The sequence below is a fragment of the Gymnodraco acuticeps genome, unplaced genomic scaffold (genome assembly GCF_902827175.1).
Source record: "Gymnodraco acuticeps unplaced genomic scaffold, fGymAcu1.1, whole genome shotgun sequence".
Lineage (NCBI taxonomy): Eukaryota > Metazoa > Chordata > Actinopteri > Perciformes > Bathydraconidae > Gymnodraco > Gymnodraco acuticeps.
Genome location: NW_022989983.1, coordinates 2,718,570 through 2,744,362, shown reverse-complemented (window position 1 = coordinate 2,744,362; position 25,793 = coordinate 2,718,570). Strand labels below are relative to the sequence as shown.

Genomic DNA, 25,793 nt, shown 5'->3' with positions numbered 1-25,793 from the left:
ATGATGAACATGGTAAAAGTTGTACTTTCTAAACATGAGAATAATGCTTAGCAGGTAGCAGTTGTTTGACATTTAAGCAATGTTATCATGTTGATTTAAGCATTTAGCTCAATGAGCTGCTAATTTGACTGTAGACTCTTAGTCTTACTTTTATCTGCCTCTTTCTTTCTCCATAATGGAAGTACATTTCTTAACTGCAGGACTCTCCTTTAAACTAACTTGGGAAACCAAACACAACTATTAGAATACAAATCATGTGAACTGAAACTCACTGACGTGTGTCCACATAATTACAGGTATGTGGAACATGTCATGAGTAAATGAGGACTAAGTGGATATATCAAAAACATTGCACCAGAAAAAACGCATATCCTTAATTAAAGGCTGTATTGTGAATCATTACTGGGTGGGTATATTGTAAAGACAAGATCATGGATGTGTTTTTGTTTCCTACAACCATGCCTGTGTTTTGTCCTACAATCCAAAGTGAGGTTTTGAAGTGACACATCTTCCCAAGTAGCTGATGTAAGCATAAACATGTAGAGACACTGTTGGGAAACGGCAGAGAAACCAAGACTTGAAAACCACTTTCTGTCAAACTAAACAAAACTGTGAGTGAGGTAAAAGGAAGGCAAATGTGTTGGCCGAGAAAACACCCAGCACGCCTGGCAGGTGGTGGGGTTGTGGCTTGATAAGTCTGAGCCTCCTACCCCCATCCCCTCTGTTCCCCTCATGTACAGGATCTCTAAACGCACACACAGCCTTGACAACAAGCACACACACACATAAGTGAACCCTGTCACCCCACAGGGTTTTCACAGTATCATCACAGCAGGACTTGGAATTTAGCCATTTTATCCAAGTACAGTGATGCTTCAATAACACAACATGTATGATTAAAGTTCCCTTTTTGACATGTATTTTGCGGATACATTTCAACAATCAAAGAAGAAGTCAAGAGTCATCTTTATGTACAAAGTCTTTATTTCCATTTTTTTTTGGTATGGCTTCTTTGAAGGGACTGTAAAATACATCTTTATTGAAAAAAAAAATGTAAAGAATTTCTTATGCAACCGGTCAATGATCTACAAAAGAGTATCAATTGTAGTTGCCGTGCACACAACTCCTCGGACATCGTGAAAGGACATAAATCAAAATACGACACCTGTGTATCTGCAGGTTAAATGACATCAGTGCCACAACAAGAGTCATAGTAACAAAACAAAGAAGCTATCTTAACTTAGTACCTCATATAAATACCTACATATAAATATTGTAAATGTACTTGATGACTGAAAACATTTTAAATTGCTGTACATGAATGTCCTCTTGAGAGCAACAATCTCAGTGAGAAAAAGAAACACACTGGTGTTTGAGCTCAGTGTCAGCTACCTTTCAACAACGATACACAGCGCTCCTGCTCCCCGTCGCCCACGTACTGCATGTGATTATCTACATCCATTTGAAATGATCAAGACCCAAGCAAGGCCAGTTACAAACTCTCTGCACTTAGTTTCTGTAGTGGGGAGGGGAGCGCTTGAAAAATCAAGAGATTCAAAAAGGAGTTTCTGTATTATTAAGGCCTCTTTAATTAAGAATACAAAAAAGTGTAGTCCTGACATAAAAAAAACAATGGAGCTCCCACTGTCATTTATACTGAAACGTTCTTTACGATTTGTCCTTGAGGTGAAATCTCATCGTCCTCTTGCGTCGTAGATCTGGAGGCTTTTGTTCACGGGGCAGTTCTACCCTGTGAAGGGCACTAGGATGGGACCACAGAGAGGCTTAGGGCTGGCTGTATACCCTTCTCCCCCCCATGTTTGCCTTCACCCATCTCTGACTGTCCCCGAGTGTCCCAAAGCAGCAGTGCCCTTAAAATCCGACACCTGACACTGGGGGTCGGGAGGAAAGAGGTGTGACAGCTCTCTCACCATCAGTATGTACCACGGACACACAGGACTTCCACTGATTGAGCCAGAACAACATTGATAATAATGGCATACAAACAAACATTGACTTTAATACAATAATAAAGGACGATACAAATAATAATAATAATGATAATAAAAACATGAAGTGTCAGCTTCTGGAAGCCCTTGGAAGCGACCACATACTTTAAGCTGTCTAGTTTCCCAAACGTGAACCTTGACAGCCTCCCAACCCTTTTACCCTTTAGCCAACGAGCAAAGGGTTCATTCCTGATCGTATAGTGCAATAGTCCCACCCTTTTTTTTTCTCTTCCTGAAAGCCCCTGCTGATGATAGCTGGGTCACCCTTAAAGGTTTCGCCATCATCTCTTTATAAAAAGGTCCGCATCCACTACTCCCTCCTCCACCGTCTTCGTCTTCTTCGGTGCTTCCTTCACAGGCTCACTGCATGCGGTCCGGCTGGATGTGCTGCTGCTGGGCGTAGTGCAGGAAGGCCTGTCCCGGGCCAGCGGCAGAGGGGAGGGAGGCGTGGACGGAGGCCGGTGCCGTGGCGGCGGGGGCTGGTCCGGCGCTGGCTGTGGGGCTGGTGGCGTAGCTGTACCCCAGGAAGCTGGCCGGAGAGGCGGCGTACGGGTACTGCTGCTCAAAGGCCGCCTGGGCGTACTGGGAGTAGGCGGCGCTGTAGTCCATGTAGGGGCTGCTGCCGACGGAGGAGGAAACCTGAGAGGGCAGCACCAGGCTGGGCTGCATGTAGGCCTGTGGGTAGACGTACTGCTGGGCCAACCTGTAGACAGACACAAAGAGAGAGGAGGGTTATTAGATGGTGAAGCAGAGACATCTCAGAGCCTTGCTTCTATTGTTTACATTGCTCCCAGAAGGCGAGCTTGCTGGGAATATAAACTCTCTGGTGTTGTTCTGAAACTAGGAGATCCACTGTTATTAAAGGCTACATGAAGGAGAGGAGGAGGTTAGCAGGCGAAGGTGACTCAACGCTCAGTCTGTGTCAGTTAGTAAAACCTACAAAACCTGTTAGGTAGAGCCTCCTGAGGTAGACGGGAGGGGGATGGCGGGGGTGAATGACAGAGACAGCCGTTACTGGCAGGTTCTCAGGCATTGACAAGAGTGTTTTAACAGCTGCTGCTCTTCACTCGCTCAACACACACACACAACCACACAAAAAAGGGAAGTTTGTGAAGGCAGAAGTCTCCTAGTTCTCACTTAAAATCTGCTAGGTGATGATGCTAGCCGGGGGAGGGGAAGGTTTGGAGTTCAGAGTTGGGTGTCAGGCCAGATTTCACATAAAGCCCATTACAGCAGTGGGGTCCGGGGACTGCGCTGTCTTTCTTTGCCACTTTATGAGCTAAGGAAAAGGGAAGAGGAGAGTCTATTTTAGTCAGATCATGAAGTGTCTCCTGGGTTTGTTGTCTACAGGGAGGGGGGGTTGTGGCGGAGAGAAGAACCCCTCCTCTTTTATTTAACAGGGTGATGTAACCAACTTTTTTTTATTAAAGCACTTATCGTTGACATTTGGGACCCAGACCACGAGACAAAGACAACAAAGTCACAACAAAAGCAACTTTGACGTACGCTACTGAGCTGCATCTCAGTACTGACAGAAATCTTCCCTTCATGGTCTGGATTTAAATTTCAGTGTTAGCTTTTTCTTCTTCTATGATTCAATCCGGCAGAAGAAGAGGATCAGTAATGAGAGCCAGCCGGGAAGTCAACACAGCAAAAGATGGCAGCATGCATGGATAGGGATGTCATCACGCTTTCACACAAACACACACACCCTCCCTCTCAAACCCCCCCCCCCCCCCCCCTCTCTCTCTCTTCCACCCAGCCACCCACACACACCAGTAACAACTGCAAAGCCCAAACCATGCCATAATAGGGAAAGAGTCACACCGCAATCAGCAAAACCTCTTCAGTTCATATCACACAAGAGAGAAAAGATAAAAAGGCACTCCAATCCATCACAGCACACCGCACTGCACTCTCACGCCATCACTGGCACCTTGGAGAGGGGCTGGCTGAGGGAGGAGGGACGGGGCGAGCGAGGCAGACATTTTCTGTCAAACCCCCCCCTCCTCTGGACTACTCCTGCACTGTGGGCATCTTCTGATCCTCTGCTGGTACGCTGGTGGTCAGCTGGCAGCAGGAAGCAACCATGGCAGAAGGTTGGATAGGAGGAATATCGTCAGTAACATTTAGGATGGGATCAGGAAGCATTTGGGGTACTGACATGTGTTATCAGTTATCTGACCCTTAATTGAAATTAAATCAATAGATATTCAAATAGCAGGACACTGATTGTGGTGCTGCATATATGTGCTGCATATATATCACACCTACCAATCCAAATGTTGTGTAATGTTCAGTAGCCCACATAAAAAGTATGATTGTAGCACAATTTGAAAAGAACAATTGCTTCTAATAAGATACCATAGTGCCTCTAAAACAACCTCAAATGCTGAATTTTCCTTAGGATTTGTGTTAAATGTTTGGTATTGAATGCAATGGCCACTAGATATTGGCCAATACGCACGTTTTATGACTCAGAATTGGTATTAGAAACAAAAAAGAAGTGGTTATGAGACATCCTTAATGGCAGCTTCAGCTAAGAAACCTGCATAAATGTCCTGTTTTTCCACCATTGACGAAGATATTTCAAACAACATGGTAGAAAAACAAGTTACACCAGCTCAGCGAGACATCTGGCTCATGAAGGGAACATTTGAGACGGACACATAAAGCAAGATAACAGTGGCACATAACAAGTGAGCATACGCACAGGAAGGTAACCTCCACCCACCCACCCACGAGAGCAATCTACCCTCACAGTGCTATTGAGCCTCGTACAATGATGCATTCACTCAGAGATGACCATATATTAATGCTGTGAGGCATTTGTGCTTTCACTCGCATGATGTATAATGAGCCTGCCTTTTTTCCGTGGCCTTGGCAGTGTGTCGCCACAGGCAGTTCGCCTTAATCCAGGCTTAAAATCACATGACCTTGTTTAGGTAAATAGAAACTGATGTAAATAATGTACGCCTGAAGGGACTTGAGGGTAAACAAAGCCCTCCTGTATTAGATCTCTGGTGTACACAAAGAGATGAAGATTTTAGCTCTATGTGAAGAGAAAAGAGTGACGTGGCTAGTTGGGGACAGTAACAAGCTCCCGGGGGCACGGAGATGCCAGATGCCAAGTGCATTGTGGGGCAGTGGCATGTGGCTGACGGCCAGAAGATCATAGGTCAGCAGTATCTTTGCTGACCGCCAGTCTGTTTCATAAAGCGTCACTCACTGAGACACAAGAGGAAAACATTTGATGTCCGTATGCATTACAAATACAGGCCAGAGTAATCATCATCACTGAGGCAATCTAATGAGGCGATGTGAAAAGCCCGAGCGATAAATCACACCGAGCAGCTAAATATTTCTACACGATAAGAGAAATTATCTTCGGCGTATGACTCACCGCAAAAGAAAGTGTGAAAACAGACAGGGCTGGACTGGGAGGGGGGATTAAACATCACCTCAGAGTACTGGTAAGGAGACTTGATATTCCTCTCCTCTTTGTTGATTGGGAATATTCTTTGGCAAAAGCAGTAGCAAGAAAAAAGGTGTTTTGTTTGGCACCTGGAGAGGTGAGTTTCCTAGGGAGCAGACTGCCTCATTAAGCATTAAGTCCCAGAATACACCCCCCCCCCTCAACTCCCTGCCCCCTCCCCCCAGTTTCACAGAGGTGTCAGTTTTCAGGCTCTATCTGACACTTCAGCTTCAATTGAAGAAATTAGAGTTGAAAAAAATACAAATGATGTGGGAAAGAGAAGGGAAGTGGATGAAGAAGAGGAGGAACTGATGCATGAGTGGAGATGAATCTGCAAGCACACTGAAAACTCCCCCCCTCCCCATCAAAACTGTGTCCCTGGCCTCAATGACCCCCCTCTGGCCCAGTCCCCATCATCTGCTGACCACAGCAATAAACACACAGCAGCAGTAACCATCACACTGCTGCCACACGCAACCAGCGCTGTTTAAAATCCTACTTCAGCTCATGTCCTCACTCCATATGTTGTCAAGGGGTTTGGGGGGGTAGAAGAGAGGCTGAAAGAAAAGCCACTTGTGCGCTCTGGATCTTAGGGAGGCCTGCGTCTGTCAGCCGGCGAATAGAGGCGGGTGGACAGGTGCTGTGTGCGCCTCTCTGGGGTGGTGGTGGTGGTCGTCAGAGGAGATTAAGGGGGTGTAACGGGGTGTAACACGAGCCAGCACCTGTCAGGCACATGCCTCAGAGCAGCACTGTGCTCCACATTTCAAACCCTCTGGGTTTCAATGGCATCCATGCTCACTATGGCAGCAGGAGCGCGGGACATTTGAGGGACTTTCCTCCTACGGACATGATGGGACATGTTCCTAGTGGAGTCCGAGATTAATCATTCAGATCCAGTGAGAGCTTACAGAAATGACTGATTAACACATCATGACCCTACAAAGCCACAAAATGTTTCTTTTTTGGTCACTGGGGATTGTCCTGGGATTTTTCCGAAGCTCTTAAACACTCAAAATGCCTGAGTCACATACTGGATAGAGCTACGACTGAACGTTTAATTCATGAAATGTCAAGAAAACAGATCCCACAGCCTCCCAGTGTGCACGCCTGAATCTAGCTCGTATTACTCAAACTGGATTGTTTTTGTAGTTGTTGTAATTCAAGCTTGAAACATGCTTAAACAGCTGATGATCAGAACTGTTGCCCATTCATTATGATATTATGCTTATCTGTAGATCATGTCATAAAACAGAGGAAAATGGCTATGGTGAAAAAACGAATTTACTAAGAATCCTCAAATTCAAAAAGTTACCAGCAAATGTTGCCACTAATGCGTGAAATTACTAAAATAAGCTGTTCAACATTGTTTTTCTTTTTAATCTAATGATGAATACCACTCATCTTTAGTTAGAAATGTTAGTTTGTATTTCTATAGGCACCATGTATCAAAACCTATACACAAAACCACTTTTCTAGAGTCAACTCGACTATTTTTTATCTCCCAGACAGATCTGAGGTTTGGTGTGTAAAACATGAGTGGTGGTGAGGGATGATATCCGAGCTGCGGGGGGTGCGGAGGCTGCTCGTTAGCGGTTTAACAGACCATGGCTCCCACACGCTCTCCAGGCTGTTTCTACAACACATCCACCTGTAGCAGGCCTTCTCAGTGACGGAGCCCGGTACAACACGAGGGGCTCCTGACACAAGAGAGTCACACGTTCACCTCTGGAATGCTTTTCTATTACCACAGACGTGCGAAACATCACCCGGCCCTACAAAACTCAAATAAGCTAATGGCCGACTTCTGGAGTTGCATCTGGACACAGAAACTGACATGTACTTTCCAGAGGCCCTGTTTGTCAAAGTAAATGGAGGCCCAGTGGCATCCCACACAGTGAAATACAACATCGCCCACTCCCGCTCACTTACCCATACTGCCTCTGGATGAGTGCTGGGTGAATGGGCTGCACTCCGATGGATATGCCTGCAAGATAGGAGGCTGGCTGTCAGACACACACATTTGCATTTACAGAGGAGGACCAGAGAACAATACACAGAGGGCACAGCAAGACAGAGGCAGCGTCTGTTTCTAACCTACCACTGATGGAACAACAGTTACGAATGTGCATTAAGCAACAGTAAAGCATGTGTGCATTGGAGAAACCGAGTTATTTAGTATATAAATATGAAATATGCTGCATATGGATGGTATGGATTGTGGTATTGGACCAAGACTGCCTGGACACGGGTCGTTTTTAAACCAGGTTTGTTTTTGTTTGTTCATATCTTAGGTCATGTGTTTTATGCTGTTATGACCATTGGTTGGGAAAGGAAGTATCATTATTTGAACCTTGTTTGTAATGTATAGCTTTTCAAGAGTACAATTCAGAACATTATCAAAGCTTTATCATCATTGCAATTGCACAAAATAAAGATTGAAGAATAACTCTTAACCCATAGCAATAAATGCATGTTCTAACGTTGTAATTGTATTCAAATGTGACTCAACTGTACCTTTTGATCATTATATGTTTAGCTCCTTTGTACAGTGAGATGCAAGAACAAACATTTAAAATCAAGCAATTATGAGTCAAGGCTTTTTACAAACCTTGTTCCACAAACTATTTGTTGATTTAGGAGACCTCCAATATTTCTCTCACCTGTCTGAATGCTGCGGGGTTTGGCCCCCAGGTAGGCCAGGTTCACGTTGGCCTTCCTGCCATCGATTATGGGGTTGGGATCCTTGCAGGCTCTCTCTGCTGATCCTCGGTCTGTCATCGTCACCTGGTTACAAAGTCAGACTTGTCAACAAGATCTCACAGGAACAAAAATCATTATCTGGAGTCAGGGTCAGACCCCGGCTGGTTATACATTAACTGTTCAAGCTAAACAAAAACACTTGAACTTAACAGGACTTGGTCTGTTTGCCTGATCATAAAAATCCCCCCCTACAGGTTTCCCACTGTTGAGATTTCCGTTTGTCTGAAGAAAACTACAAACAAAGAACAATGATAAGCTTTGAAAACTGCCCACAGCAGCAGTGCCACTCAGCCACTCAGCCGACCAGCTGAAATATGGTTCTGGGAAGATCTACAAGGAGCTTATCCAATTAGGGACAAAATATTAAGAAGATCGGTCTAAGTCCCCCCCACCCCTCGCCCTCCTCTCTGCCTCCTGGCATTAGACGGGTCCTTCTGTTTTGATTGCCACATTTTGCCAACTCGGAGGCTTCAGTCACCTCCATGTGGACAGAGCAGTGTATATAGGCCACCTCTTGCATTGTTTAAGAGGACGTTTTTAAAAAAGCCTCTTCATAGTGTACGGACCCGGAACAAAGCCCACTCCAGGGCCTGTGTTGTGAACACACAGGAAGGAACAAGGCTGTGTTTACACTGTGACGAGGGGGGGTTCTCCTAATCCACCTCTAAAGTGTGTTTAGAAAAAAGGTGCGCTCAGCTTTTGGGCGCTTCCCTAGCTCCCTCCCTCCCCTCCTGCTGCCAGCCATCTCTTTGACTAGAGCAATCAGAAGAAGCATGTCTCCTCTTGGCACACAAAAACTAGAAAGTGCTGATCTACCTCGGTTATGCTCAACTTGTCCCAGGCAGCACCCACATGGCCCCGAGCCTGTCTAACCTGAATCACCAGCCTCCACACACAGCCGTTAAGACGGCTTTTCCCCAGGGAGCTGATGTGTAAACACACCCAGAGCAATTGTCTTACGATTCCCCCTTCAGAAGTAAACATGCACACATAACAGTTTTCCATTCCTTCTTTGGCCCGACAGTGCATTAGTGCTGCTGATACTTCTTTTCAAAGTTCTGGTAAATATTTGCATTTCTTTCATGCGGCTCCTGTTCTTTGTGACAGTGAGAGAATAACCATCTTTGTCTAACTTTAACAGGATAACGTCATCTGCTATTGTAGCTTTACATTAGACATCTGACTTAAGGCAACTTCAGCCAAGATCAAGTTGTGATTAATGTTGTGGTAAACAGCACTTGTCCAGAAGTCCAGTCAGACTAGGTGAACCTCAGTTTATATATTAGCTTCCAAGTATTTTATATGGCTTGGACTGTCCAAACAAGACTGAAAAAAAAGACACGATCAAAGGGGACATTTAACACAAATTTGAGAGGACAATTTGTTAATGTAGGAATTTACTATCTCAGTAGCCAAGATGTGATGCAAATCATGTGCTACGGCTGACTGCTCCACACACACACACACACACACACACACACACACACACACACACACACACACACACACACACACACACACACACACACACACACACACACACACACACACACACACACACACACACACACACACACACACAACACCACACACACACACACACACACACACACACACACACACACACACACACACACACACACACACACACACACACACACACACACACACACACACACACACACACACACACACCAGGGGTGAGGGGGGGATGCATTGGGGGGATGGCCATGAGGCATATGTTGAAATATAATCTTCTTAGTTACCCATCAACTTGTGTGAACCCTCATCCTCATTAAGCTAAAATAACAGTCAGCCAGGCGAAAAAGCAGAGATGCTTTGCAATTATTTCAGTGAGCCTCAGTGGAGGATTACCATTGACATGTATCTGAATTACTACACAGTAGATAAAACGAGAATGGATGTTTTTTTGATAGGAATACTCATTAAGAAAGGGAGAGACACATAAAAAGGCAAGCAAATGTAATGTATACTCTAAAAACAAGCATGTTTAAATGACAATTTAGTAAAAAATCTATGGCAGAATTTAAAAAAAAGAGTAGCTTGTAATGTGGTCTGATGGTATTTAAAGTTGTGAACGAGTGCTACATGTTGGTGCACGGCGGTCAAAGTACTCACAAAGCCGTATCCTCTGGATTTGCCGGTCTGTCGGTCCGTTATCACCACAGCCTCGTCAATGTCCCCAAAGGCCTCGAAGTATTTTCTCAGTGAGGCATCGTTTGTGTGGTATGGCAGCCCGCCGACAAAGATTTTGGTAAAAGTAGTGTCTTTCTGTATCGCTGAGGGATGCATGACTTCCAGGGCTCCGTTCATGTACTGATGAAGAAGCATTGGTCAGCCGGGGGAGAGAACCGGAGGCACGCAGGAAATAAACTAAGCGATGCAACAATGTCCCAGCATCTGTAAAACAAAAACGGCTCTATATTATGGCGCAGTTTTCCAATCGGTTGTGACCTTTGCTCAAAGTTGTAGCTACCTGATGACAACTGCGCCTGAGCTCCTCTTGGTTGCGTCGAAACAAATTGCTTCTTCTTTGACAAAAAAAAAAAAAGTGCCGGCAGGTTTTATATGCCATAACTGAAACCACGCCCACTTCCAACTCTTAACCAATCATCATCACCGCCGAATGCCAACTTTAGCAGCCGCTCCTCCCATTGGTCCGCCTTCCCCGGCTCCGTGCTGCACCTGCTTTTGTCCTTTACGACACAAAGAAAAGCCCGTACTGTACGACAGAAAGCGCGGCTCCACCACATGGTGCATGTTTCTACTGTAATAAGGAAGTCATTGTGTTCACTTATTACAAATAACGTTTTTTTAAACTTGTATAAGCAGTAGTTAATGTCTGCTTATTATGCTTTTGTTGTTACTTCACTTTTATCATCGTGACATGGCACATATCAGGAAGCAACAGTGCCATGCAGCTGAAACAAAAGGACAGTCGAAACCACACCACTTCAGCTAAAACACTAAGCTATTAATCCTAACTTTATAATATATTATGCTGGCGTTTTACTATTTACTTTTAAAATACCCTATTATTTAATACACATAAGGAGAAATCAAACCCCAGACAGTGTTAACTTATAAATATTCTTTATGTAGGCATTTTTTAAGAAAACCTTACTTATGTGACCTCACAATTTATTCTATGAGAGTTTTGTTTGTGTTATAGAACAACATACCATTGGGATTCATTTTAAATCTACTGTGGTTATATAAAGTTAGTGATTATACCCAACTTCCTTTTGAAGAAGCAATATCAAAGTCTAACCTGGTACCCATAGCTTTAAGGCTTTTTGTGAAATAAACTAGTTAAGAGTACAATGTGGCACATTTAATTGGGCCTGCCACAACAGGCCACCTTTTATCAGCCCATTATAAAAGCAAATGATTGGCATATTTTGCAAAAACAAAAAAAAAGGTCACGGGTGCACTTGAGCTTATACTTCCACTGTCAGTAATGATTTCTATGCGTCTCTACATGTTACTCACAAACACTGATAACCTCTGCGCAGGTCAGAGGGAGAAAAGCAACAGGTCACTCCTACAGTTAGCTTACCTAAATGTACAAATAAATATTACTTTCCTGTGATTTTTCGAGACAGTAATTCAGGTTAATTCATGATCATTCAAGTTAGAGGAATGAATTAGATAAAAATAAACTCAGTACAGCATGCTGAAACAGTACAGGAGACAGGGGTCTTGAGGAGCGCTACGAGTGTGACCCCATGAAAGCTTAAAGGAGCTGGTGAACTGTGGCAGTGGCAAATCTTCCCGCCCTCGAAGCCTTGGAGTTCCACTGCTAAGTACTAACGGTCAGGCTAACAGTGAGGTGATACTCTAATGACCGCAATAAAAAGGCATTTAATTCACACCTTCTCCTCTATGAACTAGTTCACTTTTCACACATGGCCTTTGTGCCTGCCCGTGCTGCCTCATTCATATCCTCTTGATAAATCCCCTTATTCCCAGCTGTGTATCTCTGTCAAAGAGGTTTAACCTGGATGAAGAAGCCCCGTGTCATGCTTTGATCTCATTTGTCCTGCTTAGCACTCTGACCTCAGCCACAGGTAACTGCTACAGTTGAGACAATGAAAAGAGAAAAAGCTCCACCTGCTGGTTAATTTAGGTTAAAACAAGCAGACAGGAGAAGTGTGTGATACAGATGTTGTCCAACGTTTATCATTTTTAAGTTGTGATAATTCCAGTGTTAGAGAACTGCGTGATGAACAGATTTACAGCTGAAACATGAGATAGTGGTTCATGGTTTCGCATGCACAATACAGGTCTGTGAATCCCCCAAAAACATTTATACAGGAATTTAACCTCCTCCCTTCAGGTTGGAATAAACATGTTCAAAATGTATAGTACGCACTCATTTATTTTACATCCCAGTTTCCTTCACGGAGCTTAACGACGAAGTAACAGCAAATCAGAAGAGAATGAAAAGTCTTTGTAAAATTGTAAAAAATGAGGAGCTAGACAAAAAAAGAAGAAATCGGAACATCAACATAAGTGACAAATAAACCCCCCCCTTCTTTGATGACCTCTACGACCAATTGTCACGCAGAGATCATCAACGCCAGGTTGGGTAGTAGGCCCCTCTGATTGGTCCATGCCCAGTACGCAGCACCACGCCATTGGTCCAGGTGAAAGGAGGGAGTCTGCCTCGAGCGTTTACACACACTAAAGCAGCAGGTCTTCCGCATTTCCCCACAAGAGATGCGACTTGGCACGACGAATCTAGAGACAGGAGGCAGCAGTCAGTCACAAAGAACATTGTGGGGACATTTTTGTTTATTTCTGAAAGAGTGTTCACTGTGTCCCTTTTGGCATGGAACCAACAGTACAATATCACTATTCAGTAGGGGTGCAACAACTCATCGACTTAATTGATTAAAATCGATGACCAAATTAGTTGCCAACTAATTCAGTCGTCGATTCGTTGGTGACGTCATCACGTGTGTTTTGCGCGCCGTTAAGCTCCAACGTTATCGGTGTTTTTATCGGTACTGGAGACATTTAAAAAATATATGTCATATATATTATTGCTACATAAACATTATATCGCAGTCTTAGTGTCGCCAACTCGTTTCTAATATGCGAAAAGACAAAAAAATGGTGTCTATGGTGTATTTTCGATCTTCATATGTGACTCTCCCGTCTGTGTGCGAGGGGGCGGGGCAGTTTACACACACGCGGCTGCTACATGCAGCAACACACGGCGGGGATGGCGGAGAGAAGCGCTCCAAGGTGTGGTTAAATGTTACCCGTCTCGATGTGGACAATGCTCGTTGCTAATAGTGCAATAAGAGTTTAGCATGTGAGGGCGGTAACACGAGCAATTTGTCTAAATATTTAGCAAAAGTGCTCCACATTCAGACGGAGGAATGCACCGGGTTCGACTGTCTTTCTAGTTGCTCTGTAGCCCCATCCACGAGTAACGTTTCCACGTCAGGTGTTATTATGTATGCTAGCAGCAACACACGGAGTTAACTACATGATACAAACATGGGTTAATGATTAGAGGTAACTGAGTTATTTATTTTGTTAAAGTTTCAGCTATTCTGTTTACAGTTCTGTCATCAGATTATTTAATACGATTTGTTGTTTCTTTTGATGTGAAATATTATTTATTTTATTTAAATAAAAAGCAATGTTAATTATGTTCACAATTTGTTAAGTTAATTTAATAATATATGTATTTTTGAATCAAGTATTCATCTTTATTGTCTTCATTGTTAGTTTCCACATGCCTAAAACAACCTCAAGCTAAATCTAAAAGTTGATGGCTAAATAAGAGCGCTTGAGAAATTGTGCAAGGCATACAGTAATAGTCCGAATAGTCGATTAATCGTTTCATTAATCAATAGATGAATCGATTATCAAATTAGTCGTTTGTTGCAGCCCTACTATTCAGCAGACACAAACCACAGAGGCTTGCAGAGGTTGAATATCTCAAATATTTTCATTGTATCCATATTTTAATAAATAACAGTCATTTAATACCTTGTAATAGCAATAAATACACTGGTTAAAAGCTACATTCTTTTTAAAAAACCAGCAGGCTTCATCTCAAAATTCCTGACTGTAAAAATGCAAATGTAGCTGGTTTACACAATTACAGCAACAACTACACCTGCTTTAAAAATGTCTTCACTCAGGTCAGTGCATTACCATACAATTAGGCTACCTGTCAGATCATGTGTATTGCAACTGCCTACATTCATGCATGCCAGGGATCATAGGGTGCCTGTAAAGGCCCAAATGGGTGTCACATGGGTATTCAGGAAGTGGGGCAGCCCTGTGCAATAAGTGCAGCCTCCAGGTTCATAGAACATATTCAGCTCTCACCATTTCTTGTTCCGAGGCTTCAGCTCCTCGGCAGCGTTCCTCAAGAAGATGTAGTTCTTTTTCTGGGGGTTGTAGTACTCATGTCCCTTAGGAATAAAGAAGAAAAACAGAGCAAAATAGAAAATATTAGAAAAGGCTAGAGTTGCATGTTTTAACTATTGTAGTGAGAGCACCGTCTGATAACAGCTTTTGTCAACATGTTACTCCTCTTACCTTCGACCAGTCGTAACTGGAGGCGTATGCAAAGATGTTGCCATTGCTGTTGAAGGCGCAGGCAGTGATGGGCTGGTCCAGCTGCTCCGAGGTCTTCAGCTTGGTGCGGGCGTCTTTGTCCCAGAAGCTGAAGCGCCCGTCTGAGCCCACAGTCGCCAGAGTGCCGTGGACAGGATGGAAGGAGATGGCATTAACCTGATGGGAGAACAAGGGATGAGGGTGAGGGATGAGGACATATTTTAACTAGGTTAGTAAGTGTATCTGAGTGAGTATGACCAACTAAATAAAATCTCATTTTAATCCATATTTTCATTAATCTTAGATATTGAATATTGTGCTAAATTAAACACTTTTAAAATACATTACGTTTTACTGCAAAAATCACCTTACATAGGAATATCACAAGTTTAATTCATTTCATGAATTTTAGTTGTGTTTAATGTAGATCTAACACATCCATAACTACTGTTATTAAATCCACCTACTGTAGACTTTTCAACAGTTTGAGTCCTAAAACTGGTATAATCATTCAATGTTGCGACACAAATATGTACGTAAAATATAATTTAACAGCACACACTTCGTTGAAAATGTCAAGACTGTTAAAAATTCTGATCAACTTACAGCATAGATGTCCTGTGGAGTGGTGGTGTTGGTTCCATTCGACCTGTGGCACTTAAAGGTGAAGTTGTCTTTGGCTCTAAAAAGAATCAGGAAACACACTTATGTCATTTATTTTATTTTATTCAGGGCTTTGAGAGAAAGAGCAGTGTCTCTTAAATGATGTAGAAACTAAATGATAGTGATTGCACTTCACTTGAATAAATTAAACACCTTTAGCAAGACTTCCCAGTGTGAGAACACGTTTTTAGAGAGTACTTGTCCATGGACAAGTGAGTTTGGCAATTTACTTGTCCGAATACATTTTTCACTTGTCCAGAATGGACAAAAATTGGGGCCACTGGAATCTTCTTCTTCGTCATCGTATTTTACATTTTCCCACGGTTTTTACAACACCGCTAACGTAAGTGAGCGGTAAGATTCTACTGCATCACACATAGGGTTGGGTATCGTTTGGATTTTAACGATTCCGGTTATTTTTGGTTCTCAATTCCGGCTCTTTGAGGGTAAAAATGACAAACTGGGAGAAAAATATATTTATGAAAACATTAAGTCAAATCTGTATTCCTATTTACAAATCACTTCATACTGTTTAATTTCTTACAGTTATTGAATACAATTATATAAAAATAATCTCTGCATTGTTTAGTTAGTTCTAAGTGGTGCAGTTTGAGAATGTACAATTGGCCCAGTCTCCTCTGATGTTACACTGCAACCTGCCTGTGAGACAGAGTCCAACCACACATCTCCAACACATAGGCCTAATAATAATAATAATAATAATAATACATTATTATTATCTCAAAAAGAGAGATGCTAACAAATAATCTAGGAAGTTTAACCACTTGGATTAAACCGGAGGTGACAAGTCTCGGTGTCATCCTGGACTCAGATTTGAATTTCAACGCCCATTTAAACAAAGTGACCTAAATAGCTTTCTTTCATCTCAGAAACATAGCGAAGGTAAGACCATTCATAAATCACAATGATGCAGAGAAGCTAATTCATGCTTTTATATCTAGACTACTGCAATGCACTATTCACTGGTCTCCCCAAGAAAGCTATTGGAAGACTCCAGCTCATTCAAAACTCTGCAGCTAGACTACTGACGAATACCAAAAGGAGGGAACACATTAGTCCTGTCTTAGCTACTCTACACTGGCTTCCTGTAACTTTTAGAATTGATTTTAAGGTGCTTCTCCTCATATACAAAGCTCTAAATGGACAAGGACCCAGCTACATTGCTGACTCTCTAATGAACTACACAACCGTCAGAACACTGCGATCATCAGATGCAGGTCTATTAGAGGTCACCAGAAAGAGTCATAAGAAGATCGGTGAAGCAGCCTTTGGAAACTACGCCCCAAAACTGTGGAACACGTTACCCAACAATATTAGGGAAGCCAATACATTAGGCATTTTTAAAAGGCAGTTTAAAACCTCGCTTTACCAAAGCATTTGACTGATTTTACACTATTATACTGCACTATTCTCTGTGATTGACATTGCACTATTTCTCTATGTTTTATTCCCCATGTTTTTATTTTTAATTATTTCATCCCACTTTATGCTTTGCTCTTGCTGCTTGTTTTACACTGATTGTATGTCTTATTTTTTACTGATGTAAAGCACTTTGAACTGCAATCCCCTGTATGAAAGGTGCTATACAAATAAAGTTATTATTATTATTATATTTATAGCCTATAGGCCTAGCGCTTTTCTACAACTCAAAGACGCTTGCACGCTTACACATGTCCTGCAATACACATGCTGCAGCTGCACACTGTTTGTAAAAGTAAATAAATAGTATTTTCATTTCAATAATGTACTTTCTATACCCTGCTTCATAAACAATACTGACATCCCTGTGCTCCTCCGAGTCTGGGGGTCCAGGGATGTGAGGACAGCGCGAGGACACAGACAGGGAGGCTGCTTCACTTCATAAAGGAGATGGCGTCAATATTAACAACATAGGAGCTAAAACGCTTAATAACCTTCATTACGTGTTAGAGAAAGAACATAAGAAAGTTTGACAAAGATGAGGCTGTTAAACGGGCAGCGGATCCGCTGTGTGTAGAAAGAGAGAGAGAGACGCTGAGCTGCACCGTGCAGCGATCAGCTGATACAGAGCATAGAGAGAGAGAGAGCTGCAGTCCGCGGGGCTCGGCCTCGTCTCCTGTCCTCACAACTCTTATTAATCCCGGTACCGGACAATTGTTATTTGTTCCTACTCGGAACCGAGTTTTGCTTCCCAACCCTGCCACTGTGCTACACTTCCCGCCCCCGTCTAATTGTACAGAAAGCGGCGAGATGCATTTCCTTAGGAATCGACAAGCAGAACCGAAACTAAAATTTCTAAACGAACAATGGCGGACACGGACAATTTGCAAATGAGTTCTGCCTTTTGTAAACTGAATGTATCAATAATTTGTCAATAAATCAGGGCGAAAAACATCACTTGTCCTCTGGACAAGTCAATTGAAAGATCTACTTGTCCGATATTGTAAATAACACGTCCCGGACGGTGGGACGTGTACTTTTTCGCACACTGCTTCCAAAATGCATGCACTTGGTAGAAATGGATTGTTTTAGACACTTACGGGTTTGGAGGGTTGATGTAGTGGATGGCCACTCGGCCCTCAATGCTACCCAGTGCAAAGCCTGTGGGCTTGTTCTGCTTGTCCTTGAATATGGCAACACAGCGGTGCTACAGAGCCAGGGCAGAAGAGCACGTTAGTCATGCATGAGGAGTACAATGTCTATATTAACCAGAAATTGAATTCAGCTGTACATTAGTGTAGGATTGGGAAAAGACAAAGAGAAGAGATATTTTTTAATTGATGAGGAGAATTCACCTGATGTTTGAGAGGTGAGTCTATTCTGCGAAACTCAGAGGGTTGGTTCTCCAGTTGGTAAACTATCAGGCCTCTATCAGCTGTGGCTACCACCGCCATGGGGTACACCTGCATATAACAGACAGGGAGGTTAAAAATAACACAAAAAGTTATATATTCAATTATCTTCTTACCACGTATGACAATTTATGTTGTACTTGTAATCCCACTTACAACATCTGCACAGTAGCTTCTCTCCGGCATCTGCAGAGACATCATGGGATTGGGAGAGCGGGTGTCCCAGAACTAAAGAGAAAAACATAAAAGTCATGTTTCTTATTACAAATGTAGATACATCAAGGAGAAAAGTCCTAATAGTGGCAATTGTTGATAAAAAATAATGGTCTGGATGTGAATGAAAATCTAGTTTACTAGAAGTCTGTTTTGGAAACACAATGGTTGGTAATTTTTTCATTGGCTGGTTGTCATTTGTTCAGATGTTCTTAGCACCCTAAATGCAAAAACAGAATGTGCTGTTGTACCTTCAGTGTTTTGTCCCAACTGCCAGTCATGATGCAGCTGTAGTTCGGGGCTTTTATCCAGTGGATTGATTTGATCGGGCCCTCATGCTGAGAGGAGAAATGGTGAAGGGTGTAAGATGATTGTGTTTCATTGTTATGACGACACAATTGATCTGTAAACTCTTATCCTACCTGTGCAATCTGCATTGCTTGATTGCTGTTAAGATCCCACATCTTGGCTGTTTTGTCACAGGAAGCCGTGAAGACTTTACTCCCGTCCTGGATAATGACAATCATCAATTATTCCACGGTCCAGCATCTACTGCAGAGCTTGAGTTACTTTGTTGATGAGACTTACGTCGCTCCAGCATGCATCCAGAACTGGACCTGTGTGCATCTGTTGGGCTTTTGGGACAGTCTGTCCATTGTCCTGAACCTCCCAGCACCGGACCTAAGGTCACAATATAAAACATTGTTAAACTGTGTTGACATGTGAGCATAATATACACTGTTGTGCATTTCAGAAGTAGTGTGACAGGATCATTCTGAACATTAACTGTACACAAACTTCATATTCCGATGATCATCCAAAATCTTCAAACAAATCAATCAACAACTGTACGCCATAATCTTAAATTGTACACAAATACTATGATGAACAAAAGCTCACATCGTTGGCCCAGGATCCTCCAATAAGGAAGTTCCCTGGCATGGTGGGAGGACTGAAAGCCAGACAGCTGATGCTGTCATCTGGAGGTGAAGTCACTTCAACATCCTACAAGACAAAAAGAAGAAAAACATTTACATGCGAAGGCCCAGTTTGCAGTCAGTCATCACAACGATTTATAATATGTAATGCTTTTGTCCTTTACTCTTGCTTGTTTACCTTCATGGGATTGTGGCTGTCTGTTGTTGCATTTCCAAAGACACCTGTCCCTCCTGCTCCAAACCCGGAGGTTGTCCCAAATAAACTCATAGTACTTTAACGCCAATGTACGCCTGAGAGAGAAGCAAGACGTGACGTAATATGTTCATTAGTATCAGAAAAAGACACACCGTGATAACATGTAACGAAAGTTAAGTAATGCAAACTGGATGTAGGGTTCAATCCGAAAAGGGCGTGGAAGCAAGAAACTACTGTATGGTTTGTAAACGTTAGGTAAATAGTGTTCCAATACAAGAACATCTAACATGACCAATACCGTTATCAAAGCACTCAGTTAGCAAGCGTATCAACAACGATGTAGGTAAGGTATCAGGAAAAACTGGGTACCGCAAACCAAAACATTGGCCACTTGAAAACACGATGCTAATGTTAAAGCTAACTAACGTTTATCATTAACTGCTGCTAGCATATAAATGCTAGCGTTAGCTTCCATGTTAATATGACAACAAGTGGGCAGTTTAGCCATGTGTGGTGTTTAAGATACCATTAAGTGAGGAGGTCAACACATAACAGCGTTTCTAAACGTTAGCTAAGGTTAGCTAATTTGATTTAGACACCGTCAACTATGGCAGCAAGCTAATGCTATTTCGGCTGCAAAATCAAACACCGTATTTAAACATTATAACATGTGGAGAAACGTATTATAATTAGAATAACATACATACCCCAGATATGTTAAATGATGGCGATGAGCCTAAACGCTGAACATGCCAATATAATTTGGCGCATCGAAAATGTGGCGCTAGTTCCTCAGTATGTCGCAGTTTGGTGACGTATGTTGGCCATGGTAAAGGCAGAAGCAAGAAGCATGCAATGACCAGAGTGAGCGCTGGAAGGCAGTGTCTGACTGTAATCAGATGGACTCTCAGTGTGGTGTCTACTGCTCAGGTGAGTGTCTGTTCCTCGCTAGTTTACTCAGTACAGGGCAGGGGCATGGTGGACAACAGGGACGTGCACAGGCAGGGGCGCCACCAGGGATTTTGGGCCCCATGAAAATATATCACAGTGGGCCCCACCACCAGGCACAGGCCATGCCAACCAAGCAAAATTGCTGTAACCACACCTCCAGAACCCAACCGACTCATTTATGCTTTAAATAACTACCTGTACAGGCTTGCATCTATCTTGTAGTCCAATACAAACCGCACAATATTTACTGACACTGAGCGGTGAAAATATAACACTGTGCAGACAGCAAATTCTACTGCAGTAGAATTCACTATTTGATATAGGCCTAACACTAACATTCCTGACAATAGATCTCAATAGTCATCTTTTATGGTGTACATGCCTTTTTAATAACATTTTTGAATGGAACATTCATAAATCTAAATAAATCTAAGTTAAATATACATGACCTCTTCAATTAAAATAAAGTGAACATTAACACCAATATTATCATTTATAAAATGCTATAACAAAAAAATAACATAAGCAGCAGATTTTTGTATTAAATATACATACCAACTACAAAATAAGCGGGTATTAAAGTGTAAATGGACAACAAAACGAAAATGGAAATGAAAAGGCCTGATGGTGGTGCTAAATCAGAGCCTATTACCTGTTCTTAGTCTTTTTCTCATCATGCCATCTGCCATATCGTTACCATAGCCTTGCCCTTTCACAGTTATTACGAGCCCTGGCTCAGCCTTACTCACCAAGAGCACAGCGCCTAGCCTTCTTACAGGCAAAGTCACTGATCAAGTCCTTGAAGTCCAGCTTTCTAGCCAACTGGCTTTCAATGGACAACATGCATGGCAAGACTGCAAAGCATTATGGGGGGACAGGGCTGCAGAGCCTAAAGATGGATCTGTTGGTCCTGGCACCAGGGGGAGGGACAACTGATTTAGTATGAATAGCTGCTAAAAATGTACCTGCATTTATTAAATGTCAGCTAAAAGAGGAGTGAAATGAAAAACCTCTGCATTTTCTGTGAAGATATTAACAGTACTTAATGTCAGCAAAACATTACAATTATTATTTACAATGGACTAAGCTTAGCTAACAGACTAATTTCCACCACTCATGGACCACACCTACCTTTTCTTTTGGAAAAACTGGGTGACATAGTGTCGCCCTTTAGTCCCTCTCTCTTGTCTTTCTCTCCTTTCTTTTCTTTTTTGAAAGCCTGACTTTGTTAGTCGTTGAGACATCGTACACACGTAACTAGGGATGGGAACGATTAATCAAATATTCGAATATTCGAAATTATTCAGGTATTCGAATATGAGTTATGAATATTTGTATTGTAATTTTTTTGTTGTTGGGAAGGGTGCCTAAATTGATTACTTATGATCAAATAGAATAATTCAATGTATACGACAGTGCCATAGCTAAGTGTGTTAGGTCTAAAGGTGTGTTTTGCTCCGCTCACCGGTCCCTCACAGCGGGCAGAGCTGCAGGTGCTGATCTCTCTCTCTCGCGTCCGGTTATACTTCACTCGCGTTTATGTCCAAATCCATCAGAAAACCAAGTTATGTTTTAAGCATGAAAGCTGTAGGCATAGCTGTCAACTGTTCAAACTGTGATCACCAGTTCAATACATTTTTACAAATTCGACTTGGTTTCTATACTTATTTGAACATGTATTTATTTATTTTTCAAAATTAATTAATTTTCCTTTTTTTTATAGGATATATACTTTTCGGTTAATCGGTTAACCTTTTTTTGGGGGTCGAATATTCGAATATACATTTCCTTTCAAATTCCCATCCCTAGTAAGTACTAGCATCCCTCCTCACATGCTCTCACTCTCTGCTGCTAGAAAGAGCGGTGCCGCACAGCGTTTGGAGGCAGGGCCAAACCATTACATGTAAATAGAGGGGGGTGTACAGAGGCTTTGGATAATTAACTTTTGGAAGAAAAAAAGTTAAATGAATCGTAGGTTTAGTGAGTACATTATCAATTTAACGTTATATTAATGTTAATTATTGATGATTGATGAAAGGTTACTTAAACATTTTTTATTAATGTTCTAAAAATGTTTGGGGCCCCTGTCAGTCACGGGCCCTTAGAATCGTCCTAACTTTTCACCCCCTTATGGCACCCCTGTGCACAGGTACGGGCTATTGTTGCCCGGGCAACGGCCCGTTTCCCCTTTTTGGCTGACCTGCCCCTCTGGAGAGAGCGAGAGTTTTTTTTTTTCTTTCTGTTGTGGTCGAATCACCATGATAAGCCCACAATTAGTATTGTAGTGTCTCGCTGCGGGAAACACACCAGCTTCATTTTTCTTCTACTACTTCTTCTTCTTCTTCTCCTTCTTCTTACATGTAATTGCCCACATGGTAAACTCCCTCGATGGGGCCGCTCGCTCTCTTCTCTTGATCGCCCTCTCTCAGAGAACACTTCACTGCCCCGCTTCATTGTAGGATTTCTGCCATGTCTCTACTTTAATTTGACCATCTTTGTTATTAAGTTATGGAATACTAAATAAATAAGTAATTAGATACCTTACACATTACTGCGCTCATAAAGAATGATAAGAATAATGCGTATTGAACTGGTTTAATTAATTAGTGAGTTTATTCAAGGTAATTATAGAAGCCCTATTTTGTCAGTATGTCTGCAATGGTCAAACTACATTGATTGTCCCCATTTTTTCTTTGGTAGTTTCTAACATTAGATATGGACCGCAAAACAAAACATGTCCCTGGTTTTCATTTTAAAAATCAAGTCACCGAATGCAAGTAGTTGCCTTAGCTTATTTTGTTATGAGATGATGATGTGAATTACTGTTCAAATTAGTTAATGTAATAATCGTTTTGGTCTTATATTTTTTTTCGGGGGGAGGCCCTTTTTCCAGTTTAGAGCAATAGCCCCTCCAAATGTCTGTGCACGTCCCTGGTGGACAAAGTGTAGACTCGTTAACCATGGTTCCTCACCATCTGTAGTTCATTCAGTATGTATCCCAACGTTCCCTCACCTGTCTGCCAAAATAATGCACAATACCAGTGAAGTGCACACCATACTTTATCATGCAATGTGGGAAATACCTTCTGGAGAAGTACCCTACTACTCGTATATCCTTTACTTGGCTAATAGCCTACAGCAGAAGTAACACAACAGCAAACTACAAAATACTTTAGCTTCACAATTTAATTAATGTAAAATATGTTATAACAAATATGTAAGCCTGTCGAAATGTGTCTTAGGTAGCAAAAGTAATATGGAGGTAGGCCTTCCCATCTAGAGTGGCTATTTCAAGGGTGTTAGCATTTAGCTATAGGCTAATGGATTTATGCATTCACAAGCAGTATTTTAATGTTGCAGTTCATGAATAATAAGCCTTTAAATTACTTTACTGTATTGACTTTGAGATTGGATTTTATAAAGTGATTCTGTGTTTTAAATAAGTAACTAAGAATAACTTTTAACTTTTAGATTCATCTGGTGGATCAAAATGTAGCCTAAAATATTTCCAGCTGAACTACAAATAGCTATAATAGCATCAGTTGGAAACACTCAAGTAAAGTAGCCTACATGACCTCATCATTTTACTAAATTATACTTTACTGTGTTCTACTTTAGTAAATTCACTTTTGCAGGCCTACTTTCCAACACTGATAACAACCGCAGGTTGTCCTTTATTTAATCTGAATGACATTTACAAAATAATAATATAAGTGGATCCTGCCTCACTTTCCCTGTGGGATTTATTGTTGTGCAGGATCAATACAAACCCACAGTTTCACAGTATTCTAATACATGTTGACAAAACAGAGCAGTTTTCAGTACTTCACTACTTCTTATTCATCCGCTGTGGGAAGCCAAACAGTGTGACTCACATTATGGTTGAAGCTCCAATGGGAGATGTAATGATTGATTCTTATTGGACTCAGTCAGTAAACATTAGGCAAATTAGTAGTATATGGTGCAGAAATGTAATTATGAGATTCAGTACATTCCTAAGGTTGAGAATTGTGCAGTGTAGCTGCTGTGAGTCTGCGACAGTGTAAAAGCTACTTCAGATCTACTGCGTGGGAAGATGATGTAGAGTCTAGACTGTAAAGTAAACTATAGGACCTGTTGAAATGCATTAACGCTGCAGAAGAGTCCTTGAGCATAACATCGTTTTATTTCTTAGGTAGGCTAGTTACTAGGTATATGTTGTCAAATGTTTGTAGTGAAGGGGGACTTCAGGAGGTTGCAGGGATGAGCTTAAGTGACCTTTTCCAGAGAAAACACAACATCTCAAGTGACTAGTGTATGTATATGCATGGTGCAAATGGAAATCTGGTTGTGGGATTTTAGTCCATTTATGGGTTATTCAATGGTTTACTATATACAAAAACATGCACATTTGTAAAAGGTAATTTCAGTTTGTGGTTATGACACATTAACTTCATCGAGGTGTATGTGCAGATCGAGTCATATTTTTTAGTAAAACCCACGTATTATCTTGACTTCAGGATAGGATTGTTGCTTTGTCATTCATTGTTTACCCCCACCCCCATTAACGCTCTATTAAAGTCACAGTGGAGTGCTTTACACATTGTAGTAATTCATGGGGGCTATTGGCATGTCCCTTCATGTGTCTGTACTGCTGATCACTCAAACCCCTCCACAATGAGGGTGGGCCCGACTTTATTGTTTGAGTTCAAAGGTGTCTGCGTAGAAAAAGGGATTAGGGGATTTTCCCTTTTTACCTTTAGACTCATCATTAGGCATTTTTTTACTTAGTGTTGGAATGTGCACAGTATTGAGTCACAGTGCAATAAATTAAAACCTTCAAGATTTAAAAGCAAAACAGAATTTGGACACAAATGCAAAGGTGTGTTGATGTTGATTTCCAGAACAGAGCTGCTGCTTGTAAAAAAAAGAATAGACTACCAGAGAAAAAAGTCCACTTTCATCATTGGCCAACAGTCATGTCCCAACAAAGGATGCAGTGATGGGACACTTGGGTTTTGAAAGGTCCACACCCCTACCTTATTACCAAGACAGAGAAGTGCACTTCATGATAGGACAAGTACCACCCCCCCCCCCCACACACACACACATACTCTCTAAATCTTGCCAGTGGTTTATCCCATTTTAAAC

General features: G+C 41.9%; 2 protein-coding genes across 3 annotated transcripts; both read right to left on the bottom strand.

The window, feature by feature from the left end:
- Positions 1–966: 966 nt before the first annotated feature.
- LOC117543767 (RNA-binding protein 38-like) lies at positions 967–10,796 on the bottom strand. The gene is made up of 5 exons (XM_034212324.1): positions 10,742–10,796; positions 10,384–10,665; positions 8,145–8,268; positions 7,414–7,468; positions 967–2,712 (listed from the first exon to the last, which is right to left on the bottom strand). The coding sequence occupies exons 2-5, from the start codon at positions 10,594–10,596 to the stop codon at positions 2,370–2,372; spliced, it is 735 nt and encodes a 244-aa protein (XP_034068215.1). The 5' UTR covers positions 10,597–10,665; positions 10,742–10,796; the 3' UTR covers positions 967–2,369.
- A 1,624-nt stretch (positions 10,797–12,420) lies between these two features.
- On the bottom strand, positions 12,421–20,595 carry rae1 (ribonucleic acid export 1). 2 transcript variants are annotated; one of them, XM_034212144.1, is made up of 13 exons: positions 20,420–20,594; positions 19,695–19,807; positions 19,479–19,583; positions 19,167–19,259; positions 19,001–19,087; positions 18,830–18,916; positions 18,522–18,593; positions 18,309–18,416; positions 18,054–18,160; positions 15,457–15,532; positions 14,833–15,027; positions 14,620–14,705; positions 12,421–13,008 (listed from the first exon to the last, which is right to left on the bottom strand). In XM_034212144.1, coding segments are annotated over exons 2-13 (1,107 nt in total). In that variant the 5' UTR covers positions 19,785–19,807; positions 20,420–20,594; the 3' UTR covers positions 12,421–13,007. The 2 variants fall into 2 exon arrangements, with proteins under 2 accessions (XP_034068035.1, XP_034068034.1); XM_034212143.1 differs by lacking the exon at positions 12,421–13,008 and having other exon boundaries at positions 14,616–14,705; positions 20,420–20,595.
- Between the last annotated feature and the right edge of the window lie 5,198 nt (positions 20,596–25,793).